The 13209-nt window shown below is 40.1% G+C and overlaps 2 protein-coding genes across 6 annotated transcripts in view; both read right to left on the bottom strand.

The window, feature by feature from the left end:
• UEVLD (UEV and lactate/malate dehyrogenase domains) overlaps positions 1-13209 on the bottom strand; it is a 58102-nt gene that overhangs the window by 10960 nt on the left and 33933 nt on the right. For 3 of the 5 annotated variants that reach the window (XM_004019458.4, XM_060403986.1, XM_060403987.1), the window contains 2 exons: positions 7744-7914; positions 6537-6710 (listed from right to left, as the gene is read on the bottom strand). In XM_004019458.4, the coding sequence (XP_004019507.3) occupies positions 6537-6710; positions 7744-7914 (345 nt within the window). Of the gene's footprint in view, positions 1-6536; positions 6711-7743; positions 7915-9665; positions 12775-13209 lie in introns of those variants that run through there. The other 2 variants (XM_027960056.2, XM_060403988.1) reach the window with 2 other exon arrangements.
• LOC101117799 (cytochrome c oxidase subunit 5A, mitochondrial) lies at positions 5280-6029 on the bottom strand. The gene has a single exon (XM_015103095.4). It carries the CDS (start codon positions 6012-6014, stop codon positions 5472-5474), a length of 543 nt encoding a protein of 180 aa, XP_014958581.3. The 5' UTR covers positions 6015-6029; the 3' UTR covers positions 5280-5471.

Here is a 13209-nt window from a genome sequence, read left to right as displayed (position 1 = left end):
ACAGAGGAGCCTGGAGGGCTACAGTCCATGGGCTCACAAAGACTCAGACACGACTGGGCATGAACATGAGACAAGACTAGACATAGGGAGATGGGCTGGGGAGTACATAAGTAGCTTCATTGGCATTCATAGTGTTTTTAATTGAGTATGGATTTATGAATGTTTGGTCAACTGTTTTAAAACAAATATATACATTATATATATATTCCATATATCAAATATTACATAAATCATATTTAAGTAATCTCAGTTCACATCCATCTACATCTATTTCTAGTTCCTACTTGAGAGTTCCATTCCTTGTACATAAAAATATGTATGTATTTATTGGGGGGGGGGGCTTTGATGGTCTTCATTGCTGCATGTAGGCTTTCTCTAGTCGCAGGGAATGGGGGCTACTCTTCCTTGTGGGGCATGGGCTCTAGGCATAAGGGCTTCAGTAGTTGCAGCTCTCAGGCTTAGTTGCTCCAAGGAATGTGGAATCTTCCTGGACCAGGGATGGAACTGGTGTGCCTTGCATTGCAAGGCAGATTCTTAACCACTAGACCACCAGGGAAGCCCAGTTCCTTGTGCTTTTACCCTACGTCTCTTGGACCTCTCTGGGCTCATCAATACTGCCTATTATAGTCACTTTCTGTATCAGTCTCTAACCTACCTAAAGACAGGGTCTTTATTCATTTATGTAGCTCCAACAGCAGTCAGCAAAGTGTCTTAGGTTTACTTATCAAGTCACACCATCCTTTATTTTCTCTTTACAATTTGAGATATTCCTATAACCATAATATAAAATGTTCTTATTAATTCAAAAATTGTAACTTAGGGGATTGGTTACATTTTGGTATTCTGGTACTTAAAAAGAATGAATGATGTCTATATGTTAATATGCAGTCATTTCCCAGTCATGACAATTAGAAAGAAGGCAAGATGCAGAATGATGTATGATGCGTATTTCATATGCTCGTCCTTACACAGAACATTTCTAAAAGGTGGCATTGCTTCTACAGAGAGGGACTAGGTGTCTGGCATAGAAGGGAGACATTTAATACTATATTATCTTTTTATACTATTTAATTGTTTTGCAATGTGAATGTACGACTTTTTCAACTAAAACAACAGCTTAATAATTTACTTTCAATAACAAGAAGGTACACAGACAAAATTCAAATTGGATCAGAATAAACAGCAACTTTACAAAAGAATAAACATCTTGAGACAATATATGATTAATTACATTTAACTAGCAAAAGCTTTTAATTCAAAGGAATGAGGGAATTTGTGATGATGTGATCAGGAAAAACTTCAAAGCTAAGTAAGAGGGACTTGACTGAGACCTCGAAGAATAAGATTTGAAAATGCTAAGTGAGAAGGAGAGGGATTATGAAAAAAGTAAACACAATGGGCAAAGATCCCTGTGGCTGAAGCAAAGGTGTAGGGCAGTGCCGAGATGCACAAGACCTTTAGTCCTTCTTTGACCTGAATGTAAGGCAATGCCAAAGAATGCTAAACTACTGCACAATTGCACTCATCTCACACACTAGTAAAGTAATGCTCAAAATTCTCCAAGCCAGGCTTCAGCAATACGTGAAGCGTGAACTTCAAGATGTTCATGCTGGTTTTAGAAAAGGCAGAGGAACCAGAAATCAAATTGCCAACATCCGCTGGATCATGGAAAAAGCAAATGAGTTCCAGAAAAACATCCATTTCTGCTTTATTGACTATGCCAAAGCTTTTGACTGTGTGGATCACAATCAACTGTGGAAAATTCTGAAGGAGATGGGAATACCAGACCACCTGACCTGCCTCTTAAGAAACCTATATGCAGGTCAGGAAGCAACAGTTAGAACTGGACATGGAACAACAGACTGGTTCCAAATAGGAAAAGGAGTAAGTCAAGGCTGTATATTGTCACCCTGCTTATTTAACTTCTATGCAAAGTACATCATGAGAAACGCTGGGCTGGAAGAAGCACAAGTTGGAATCAAGATCTCTGGGAGAAATATCAAGAACCTCAGATATGCAGATGACACCACCCTTATGGCAGAAAGTGAAGAGGAACTAAAAAGCCTCTTGATGAAAGTGAAAGAGGAGAGTGAAAAAGGTGGCTTAAAGCTCAACATTCAGAAAATGAAGATCATGGCATCCGGTCCCATCACTTCATGTCAAACAGATGGGGAAACAGTGGAGAAACAGTGTCAGCCTTTACTTTTTTGAGCTCCAAAATCACTGCAGATGGTGACTGCAGCCATGAAATTAAAAGACGCTTACTCCTTGGAAGAAAAGTTATGACCAACCTAGATAGCATATTGAAAAGCAGAGACATTACTTTGCCGACTAAGGTCCGTCTAGTTAAGGCTATGGTTTTTCCAGTGGTCATGTATGGATGTGAGAGTTGGACTGTGAAGAAAGCTGAGCGCCGAAGAATTGACGCTTTTGATCTGTGTTGTTGGAAAAGACTTTAGAGTCCCTTGGACTGCAAGGAGATCCAACCAGTCCATTCTGAAGGAGATCATCCCTGGGATTTCTTTGGAAGGAATGATGCTAAAGCTGAAACTCCAGTACTTTGGCCACCTCATGCGAAGAGCTGACTCTTTGGAAAAGACTGTGATGCTGGGAGGGATTGGGGGCAAGAGGAGAAGGGGATGACAGAGGATGAGATGGCTGGATGGCAGCACTGACTAGAAGGACGTGAGTCTGAGTGAATTCCGGGAGTTGATGATGGACAGGGAGGCCTGGCGTGCTGTGATTCATGGGGTCGCAAAGAGTCGGACACGACTGAGCGAGTGAACTGAACTGACCTGAAAAGGCTCTTGGAGTGGTCACTCCTACTAGCCCCACATTCATTGCTGACTCCCTACAACAAACTGTAATCGATGACCCTTTGAGTGGCTTCCAGCTCTCTAACAACATGACTGCCTCCATAACTATAACTGGGAAGAAAGATTAGGGCTGTATTTTGGGACTACTTGAATGGCAAGGAAAAGAATTTAATGATTTGGTCAGAGGAAGCCTGTGAATGTTTTTGAAAAGAGGAATGTGATTTAGGAAGACTGAATTAATATGTGAAACATACTGCAAACACTGTAAGTTTTAGCTAATATCATTATTAATTTGGCATCATTTATAGGGTACACTAGAGGGAAAAGGGCAAATTAACTGGGAGATTTACAATAATCAGACAAGCAAGAGATCAACATGGACCAGAACTCAAATGGCAATAATAACATTTGGGGTCTTGGGTTTATTTGAATCCCTAGACATGTTACTCAAATACATCTGCTCCAAGTTCTTATCTGCTCCCCATTTTCTCATTCTATTGATTAGTCTTTAGTGTCAGTAAGCATTTTGAGCCTGAAAAGCTATGTCTGCTTGAATCACATAGTCAGGATTTATAAAGATTTATTCTATTGCATGGAGAAGGCAATGGCACCCCACTCCAGTACTCCTGCCTGGAAACTCCCATGAAAGGAGGAGCCTGGTAGGCTGCAGTCCATGGGGTAGTGAAGAGTCAGACAGGACTGAGTGACTTCACTTTCACTTTTCACTTTCATGCATTGGAGAAGAAAATGGCAACCCACTCCAGTGTTCCTGCCTGGAGAATCCCAGGGATGGGGGAGTCTGGTGGGCTGCCGTCTATGGGGTCGCACAGAGTCAGGCACAACTGAAGCGACTTAGCAGCAGCAGCGGTCTATTGCCTGAGTCTTTCTAGCATTGAACTTTCTAGGTAGCCAGTGCAGATTTATACAGATTTTAAATCTTCCTCCAGTTCTTGAGTTAAATGATCACTTCCTCACAGGCAGAGAAGTTCTTTTGTACAATGTGCTCCACCTCTCAGCAACTATAGCATGAATAAAGCAGTAATAATACACTTTAAGAGTCAGACACGACTTAGCAACTGGAACAACAGTAACAATACACTTTAAATGAGGAAGCAATGATAAATTTCCTCCAGATTACCTTTTCAACATATCACTCGCACGCTCAAACACCTTTAATAGTTCCCCTCTGCCTGATAATCTTTCCAACCCTTTATCAGGTATTCAAGAAAAAAACCCTCCAAAATGAGTTATCAACAAGTTATCAACCAAGCTTATCTGGGTGAAACTCTGTAACAACCAGTCTAGATTTTTCTATCCCATGAACATGCCATACCTAAGTGTGTGCCTTTGCCTGTTTTCCCGTTCCTGGAATGCCTCTTCCACTCTTTGCTATTTATTTGAATCCTATTCATTCTTCCAAACTGCAGTTTAATGATGGCCTGCATAGAGTTTTCTCCAGTCATTTCAACCCATGTTAAATGCTCACTCAGAAGTGTCTAAGCACTGTAAGTCTAAAATATATTCATTCTGGCCCTTAATCAAAGAGTACCCTATACTTTTAATGTCAGCCAAAATAGCTTTATTAAAAATTTTGTCTTATCGCTCTAAAATAATTTTTTAAAAGATTTTTTGATGTGGACCATTTAAAAAATCTTTAATTTTTTTTACAAGATTGCTTCTATTTTATGTCTTGGTTTTCTGGCCCTAGGCATGTGGGATCTCAGCTCCCTGACCAGGGACTGAACCCACCCCTCTGCACTGGAAGGCAAAGTCTTTACCACTGGATCACCAGGGAAGCCCCCAGAATGATTTTTAAGAGTGGCGAAGGAAGAGGCTGTGCTCTGTGCCTCTTCTGGATCACACTGGCATGTTACAGTAGTGAGTAGATATACTTGCTTAAAATGAATGAAGATTAGCAAACTTAGGATAACGCACTTTTATCACCAGACCAACCTGACTTTACAGCATGAGAGAAATAATAAAGAAAAAAAGAAGAGATTACTGAATTAAATAGGGAAAGCAATCTTATGGGATAGGAAAAACGGCTTTTAAATCCAAGGGGACTAGATTTTATAAATGGTTTCTATGGTAGGGACAGAGCACAGAGCAAGTAGCTGGTTAAAAGAAAAAAAAGAGGGGGCATAAGGGTAAATAAAGAGTAAATATTTTGTTTAAAAGGTGAGAGACAGGAGGTATGCACCTAGAGAGATAGTCTGGACTTAGGAAAGGTAAGCAAGACTGCAGGATGGGAAAGTAAAGGAAAGAGTTCTGTACACGCTTTATGCGTGTGTAAAAGTTGCTCAGTCAAGTCTGACTCTTTGCGACACCATGGACTGTAGCCTGCCAGGCTCCTCTGTCCATGGGATTCTCCAGGAAAGAATGCTAGAGTGGGTTGCCATGCCCTCCTCCAGGGGATCTTCCAGACCCAGCAACTGAACCTGGGTCGCCTGCACTGCAGACAGATTCTTTTTTTTTTTTTTTTTCAGTTCAAACTCATTTCCCTTTTATTAAAGTCCAAGTTACAATACATGGTTTGGTACTCAACAAAGGAAACCTTGTTTGAATAAGGTATTATGTTATCATCAGTATTTCCAGGTGACTGTTTATAATCAAGTAGCATTATCAATAAGTCCTTGGGAAGCCCATCCATGAGGTTTACACTTTGTCAAGGCCCAGCTCCTCTGGAGTGGAGATTCCCAGTTCATTCAAAGTTGGTCTAAGTTCCTGGATGACATAGGGATAGATTTCCTTATGAGGTCCTGCTTTGTCCTTAACAACCTCTAGGATGCGAACTGCACTAGCAAAATCATATAAATGTCTGCATGCCCGCAAAGCAGCATCAATGATTTTGGGCTCTGGAACCAGGTCATAGCCAACAAGTGTGTTCATCCCTTTACGCAACTCCCAAGCATCAATATCTGGCTTATTGAAGTATATCACCCCACGAGCATCAAATTCCTCGTCTGTCTCATGTGACCCATGGGAGTAGCAGCGAAGTGACTGGACAGCGGCGGCTTGGCCGGGGGCCTGAGTGGGGTGCAGGAGGCTTCTAGGGCTGACCCAGGCGACTGCGGCTGCAGCTACAGAGCAGCAGCGGACAGCAGCGCCTAGCATGGCGGCGATGGCGGCGCACAGATTAAGGCTGAAGAGAAGCCGGGTGTGAGCCCACGACCGCTCTGCAGACAGATTCTTTACCATCTGAGCCACCAAGGAAGACCTGTGTATGCTTTAGGGTTTATTTAAATGCTGCTCTCCAGAAAATTAAACTTTTTTTTTTTAAGTCTTTATTTACACTATTGCTTCTGTTTTACGTTTCCACTTTTGACTGCAGGGCATGTAGGATCTTAGGTCCCTGACCAGGGATTGAACCCACACCCCCTGCCTTGGAAGCTGAAGTGTTAACCACTGGACTGCCAGGGAAGTCCCCAGAAAATTAAACTTTTAAATTCATCCTGGATGCTGAAATTCAAATACAAAATATAAAAATATATGACCTAAGGAGTCTTGCCTTTTATTTACAGAAGAGTAAATATAATTAGAATGACACGCTTGTAGAGTTTATTTACAATACAGGGCCCCACATACAAAAGGCACCCAAATATGGAAGGAAAACCAGCTAGGCTCCACAACTGGAATCCCCAGAACTATGCATATATGCATACCATGCCTCTGGTGATATAGATTATCAATATACGTAACTAATAAACATGTATTTCTTACCTTTGTCTTCTCCCTGCTCACCGATAACCCATACTTCTTTTCCTGAAGTCTGTGCCTTCAAGACATGTGTAATAATATATTGTAATCTCTGTGAATCCAGATTGCATCCAATTCCAATCACTCGGTTTGCAGGAAATGCACTCAGTTTCCAAGTCACATATGTCATGATTTCCACTAAATATTACATGCAAAGTGAAAATATAAATTATTTTTTAAAATATACTTCTAGCCTAGTTCCTAAACAAGATATTTTAATAAAGTATATCAAAACCTATATATATTCTTCTTAGGTCTTAAACGCACTATGAGGTATTATTTATTTTTATTATATATTATATACATTTATTTTAATTAACAATTAACAACAGCTAACCAGTATTTGGCATCATTTTACATAGCTTTGTATTAAATATAAATTTTTAACAGTGGAAAACAGATCATGTCTTAGAGCAGTAAAGGATGAAAGAGGAAAACTGGGTATAGAAAACCAGAAGATAATTTTTTTCATTGATCAAGTTCTCTTTTACATCTAGCTTAAGGTGAATTTCTACCTTGAAATTAAAATACTGATTCATACACCACCACCATGTAGTATAGCATTATCAACAAAAACACAACCATTTTTTTATTCTGTGCCAAAAAGATGTCAGGAATTTAAAACCAACGTCTTTCAATCAATTACTGTAAGAAAACAAGTGAAATGCCTATCATACTCCTCTAATGGGAACATAAAAAAAAAAAAATCTGTTCACCCATTTGAGTCCAGTACCATCTAATCCTTTGAAAAAATTTCTCAAGTAATTTGAGAAACAATTAAAAATAACAAATGTTAAAAATTCACTCTGGCGTGCTCACTAGCATCTTATGACACTTCAGAGTTAACAAAAGATCCTTCCTATAAGATATTGCATCTTTCTTTTGGGCGTTTTAAACTGTTTTCTCACTGAGAAAGGCATGGCTAACAGCCTGGAACATATTAAAAAGTAGTACTGTATAAAAAATTCTAAGTTGCAACCTTCTAGTTAATGCCAGTCAACAGTAGTAACTAGCTGACAGGATGTGGAAAGTACTGCCTTGTTCATCAAAAGAGCAAGTTAACTGAATACTCTAGCTGTCCCTTTATAACCCTGTTTTATGACATTTATTAGAAATGGCAATTCTACTGAGGCACTGGTCCATCAAATTCATTTAGAATAAAACCTTATACCTGGTTGAGATGCAACGAGCAGGATGCCATGCTGACTATAATGTCCCAGAGCTGGGACAAGAGCTCTGAACATGTCCACATTGCTCTGCACCACATCGAGGTAGGACTGAGAACTACCCAGAGAGTTGACTGTGAAGATCACCACCTTGGAATGAGCAGAGGCAGACAAATCTAATGAATAAAAAGAAACAGTCTAAGCTCAAGATAAAGGTTTTAACCAAGTTCTTGTTCATGATGATCAGGTTTTTCTTTTCTACAATTACACAGCTTTTAGCAGTTGCCTCCAGATCAACCCTGGCTCCATAGGAAGGATTCAAAATGCTGAGGTCTACTCCAAACAGAGAATTAGAAGCAACAGTGTATCCCAAGGGAGGAAAGAGCAGAAAAGATAAAATAAATTACAGGATCCAGACTTTAAAAGCAGGGAGGGATTTCGGTTTTTATATAATTCACAAAAATATATGCTATAGACAGAATGCACCTATAATCACTTACATCACTGATTTTTAAACTCTAAGTTTAGGAGTCCTACAGTTCCCTGAAAGTGACTCAGAGACCATGTAGGATAGTAAAAAGTAGAAAGATGGCTGGCAGGCACAGCTTCATGCTATTTACTTTGACCTCTGCAAGTGGTGCAGTGCTGCTTGCATCTGCTTTATTTATTAAGGATTCTACTCCAAAGAGGAAAAAAATGATTTGAAAATCTTTAAATAGTGTTGGCTCTTTTTCTACTTTTCCTTATGCTGAAGCCCAGTATCTTGGTTTTAGGTTCAAGTGAAAGAGGAGAGTGAAAAAGTTGGCTTAAAGCTCAACATTCAGAAAACGAAGATCATGGCATCTGGTCCCATCATTTCATGGGAAATAGATGGGGAAACAGTGGAAACAGTGTCAGACTTCATTTTTGGGGCTCCAAAATCACCGCAGATGGTAACTGCAGCCATGAAATTAAAAGACGCTTACTCCTTGGAAGGAAAGTTATGACCAACCTAAATAGCATATTGAAAAGCAGAGACATTACTTTGCCAACAAAGGTCTGTCTAGTCAAGGCTATGGTTTTTCCAGTGGTCATGTATGGATGTGAGAGTTGGACGGTTTAGAATGCTGAGTGCTGAAAATTAATGATTTTGAACTGTGGTGTTGGAGAAGACTTGAGAGTCCCTTGGGCTGCAAGGAGATCCAACCAGTCCATTCTAAAGGAGATCAGTCCTGGGTGTTCACTGGAAGGATTGATGTTGAAGCTGAAATTCCAATACTTTGGCCACCTTATGCGAAGTGTTGACTCATTGGAAAAGACCCTGATGCTGGGAAGGATTGTAGGCAAGAGGCGAAGGGGACGACAAAAGATGAGATGGTTGGATGACATCACTGACTCAATGGACATGGGTTGGGGTAGACTCCGGGAGTAGGTGATGGACAGGGAGGCCTGGGGTGCTGCAATTCATGGGGTCACAAAGAGTCGGACACGACTGAGCGACTGAACTGAACTGAACTGAATGGGACTTACATATAAGCAACTGTTATGACGTAGGAAAAGCTGTTCAGAATTCATGCCTCTGATCCTTACGAACACTTAAGCTATTTCACAACTGCATTTCTCTCTATTACACAGTATGTCTTGCAGTAAACTGAGACTGAAGTCGCTCAGTCGTGTCCAACTCTTTGCGACCCCATGGACTGTAGCCTACCAGGCTCCTCTGTCCATGGGTTTTCCCAGCCAAGTGTACTGGAGTGGGTTGCCATTTCCTTCTCCAGGGGATCTTCTCGACCCAGGGATCACACCCAGGTCTCCCGCATTGCAGGCAGCACTTTACTGTCTGAGCCACCACGGAAGCATTGTCTTGCAGTAAGTACATGCCAAAACACTGGCCAGAATTATCAGCATCAGTAACAGCAGAAAAATAATAAAGTAATAGATACACCAGTTCAGTCAACACGTATAAATCTTTATTAGCATCCTAGTGGGACAATGAGTAGACTCCAGGGTTTACAGTCTTAATTAAGCCTCTTAAAGCCATTTTTCTAACAAGTTGCAGAAGGGAACCTGTGTGCAATGTGTCTGTGAGATGCATTATCCAATTTTGGTTCATGTTCTGACACAATTGTGGGGGTAGAGATCCAAAAAACTGAAGTCCTAGATTTTAATTATGTTTCTTCATGAGTACTCTTAATTCCTATGTTCTAATGCTCAGACGAAAAACCTGGTCATGAGTCTCCTATAAACACTTCCATACCACTTCTACGTGCCAGGTACTGTTCTAAGACCTTGACATGTACGTACTCGTTTAATGTAGTCCACAACACACTGTGGGGTCCATATCATCCCCATTTTACAGATGAGTCTGAGGCGTAGAGAAGTTTAGTAACTTGCTCAAAGTTATAGAGCTAGTAAATAGCAGAGTCAGAATTCAAGCCCAGGCAATCTGGCTTCAGAGTGCTGATAAACATTATGCTATATTTAGAAACTCAGTCCTATACTCTCACAAAATGGAAGGAAATTGATATCTGGAAGGACGAGGGAGCTTGTCCATATTATTAAATATCAGCGAATGGTTGAACTATGACCCTACTACCAAGACAGGCCCCAACCTATCTTGCAAGATTTTTCTTTTCTTTTCTCTTCCTCCTGTAGCTTCCTCTACTTCAAATGATGGAAATGGCCTCACCCTCAAGGATGACTTAGAAGTAAACAGAGCAGTACCAAGTGCAAGAAAGGCTTCCTGCTTCAAAGTCTTTTACTCTCTCCATAGGCCTGGGGTGGATACCAGGCTTCTTTAAGTTTAAAAAGCACACAGGTGATTCTCACACAATTGATCAACCTATAACCCGCTGACTATTGAGCAAATTTTACTTTGTTCTGTATGTCAGCAACAACTTATAATATTCAACTACTGAACATTTTCTTCTCCAGGCACAGACATACCCATACACACATTTTGCTCATGCATGCAGAGACTATTTATTTCTGGAGTGAATCATGAGAAATTGGTAACAAACTTACTTGAAATGCCAGCTCAGCTGCTTACTGTGTGACTAAAGCCACAATCTCTCTGAGCAAACTATAAAATAAACTAAGAGCAGTAATGGGATATGAATACATGTAAATTAGCTAGAATATATTGCTGATTCCCTGAAAAAACATGGCATCTATAATTATTATTAAGGGATAAGAGACCAACATAATAGTGTCTTCAGCCAGGAAATGACATAATCAAAATAATATCATAGGATAATTATTCTATTAGTTCTGTTTAATATAAAATAAATCAGCAAGAAGGAAATAGGAACCTTCTTATACTGCTGGTGAGAGTATAAATTAGTACAACTCAAAAATATGTATTTTGAAAAACACCTTTTGTGAATTCCCTAGCAGACCAGTGATTAGGACTCTGCTTCCACTGCAGAGGGTAAGCACTGAATCCCTGGTCTGGGAACTAATTTCCTGCATGCCTCAAGGCACAGCCAAAATTAAAGAAACATTTTACTTAACATAAACAGAAACAACTTTTGACCCAGTAATTCTAGTTTATCCTACTGGGTAGAGAAATACATAGAGATTTTTATATTACAATGTTCTCTGTAGCATTATCTGTAATCACCAAAAAACAAACAAACAAACAAAAAAATTAAATGTCTATACCAATAGGAGATACTCATCCGATGGAGTATTATTAAGAAACTGTTCAAGAAATATAGGTATTTAGATCTTTATGTGCTGTTAATAATGATCTTCAGAATGATAATATAAATTTATCAATAACTTAAACACAGAATTGCCATATGATCTGGCAATTCCACTTCTGGGGACATCCCGAAAGGAACTGAAAAGAGGTGTTCAAACAAATACTTGTACATACATGTTCACAGCAGGACTACTCACAAGAGCAAAAAGATGCAACCCAAATGTATAGCAACTGATAAACAGATAAATAAAATGAGGCATATCCACACCACAGAATATTATTCAGCCATAAACAGGAGGGGTGCACTGATACACACTACAATATGGATGAACCCTGAAAACACTACACTGAGTGAAGAAAGCCAGGCACAAAGGCCACATGCTATGTAATTCCATTCATATGAAACATCCAGAAAAGGCAGATCCACAGAACAGGCCAGTGACTGCCAGGGCCTTGGGGAGAGTGGAAAATAGGGGAGTGACTGCTTAAGGTACGGAGGGTTTCCTTCGGGGCTAGGAAAAATGTTCTGGAACTAGTTAGTGGTGATGGTTGCACAACACTGTGTAAGTGCTGACTCACTAATGTAAATTTACGCATATGTATTTTAGCACAATAGAAAACAAAAAAAAGGGATAAAAGTGCAAAAAACAAGTGCAGAACCAGTTTCCCCAATATGACTCCTAAAGCAATTACTCTTTTAACAGTTCCCTCAGTATTTCTCCAGATTTAGTCTATGCACACACTGTTTGTCTACGTATATATAGTATGGCCATTTGCAGGGTCATATACACACATGTATATCCTTCTCCAAAGTATTTTAGCAGCTATTTAAAAACTCCAAACGGAGCAAAGTACAACTCTAGGATGATCATCAATGCCTGTCGTGATGGGGCATTAGCAAAATGTCACAATGAGCTTCAGTTCAGTTCAGTCGCTCAGTTGTGTCCGACTTTTTGAGACCCCATGAATTGCAGCACGCGAGGCCTCCCTGTCCATCACCAACTCCCGGAGTTCACTCAAACTCACGTCCATCGAGTCCGTGATGCCATCCAGCCATCTCATCCTCTGTCGTCCCCTTCTCCTCCTGCCTTCAATCCCTCCCCAGCATCAGAGTCTTTTCCAATGAGTCAACTCTTCGCATGAGGTAGCCAAAGTACTGGAGTTTCAGCTTTAGCATCAGTCCTTCCAAAGAATGATCCTTCCCAGGACTGATCTCCTTTAGAATGGACTGGTTGGATCTCCTTGCAGTCCAAGGGATTCTCAAGTCTTCTCCAACACCACAGTTCAAAAGCATCAATTCTTCGGCGCTCACCTTTCTTCACCATCCAACTCCCACATCCATACATGACCACTGGAAAAATCATAGCCTTGACTAGACGGACCTTTGTTGGCAAAGTAATGTCTCTGCTTTTCAATATGCTATCTAGGTTGGTCATAACTTTCTTTCCAAGGAGTAAGCATCTTCTAATTTCATGGCTGCAATCACCATCTGCAGCTTACTTTACAATAATTATTAATGTGCTTTTCCATATCATAGAACATATCTGAGATGTTACTAACATTAAATCACTTCATATAATAGTAATTAAATTGTTATCAGGACTATGCAATCAAAATTAACAGGGGGAACATGAAAGTTACCCCAAAATAGTACTCATTCATTCAAAACTCCTTACCTAGTGGCAGGCAAACCCTATATATCTACCCCAAGGATTGTAGTCTTTCAATTATCTGAAACAATTGTTACTGATGGTTAATGAGACACACAGGAAGAAACAGTTTCCTC

This window comes from Ovis aries, chromosome 21 (genome assembly GCF_016772045.2).
Source record: "Ovis aries strain OAR_USU_Benz2616 breed Rambouillet chromosome 21, ARS-UI_Ramb_v3.0, whole genome shotgun sequence".
Classification (NCBI taxonomy): domain Eukaryota; kingdom Metazoa; phylum Chordata; class Mammalia; order Artiodactyla; family Bovidae; genus Ovis; species Ovis aries.
This window is presented reverse-complemented; position numbering and strand designations above follow the sequence as displayed.

What these genes read in the sequence shown, in the direction of transcription:
- LOC101117799 (XM_015103095.4), bottom strand. Translation starts at nt 6,014, where the DNA reads ATGGTAAAGAATCTGTCTGCAGAGCGGTCGTGGGCTCACACCCGGCTT.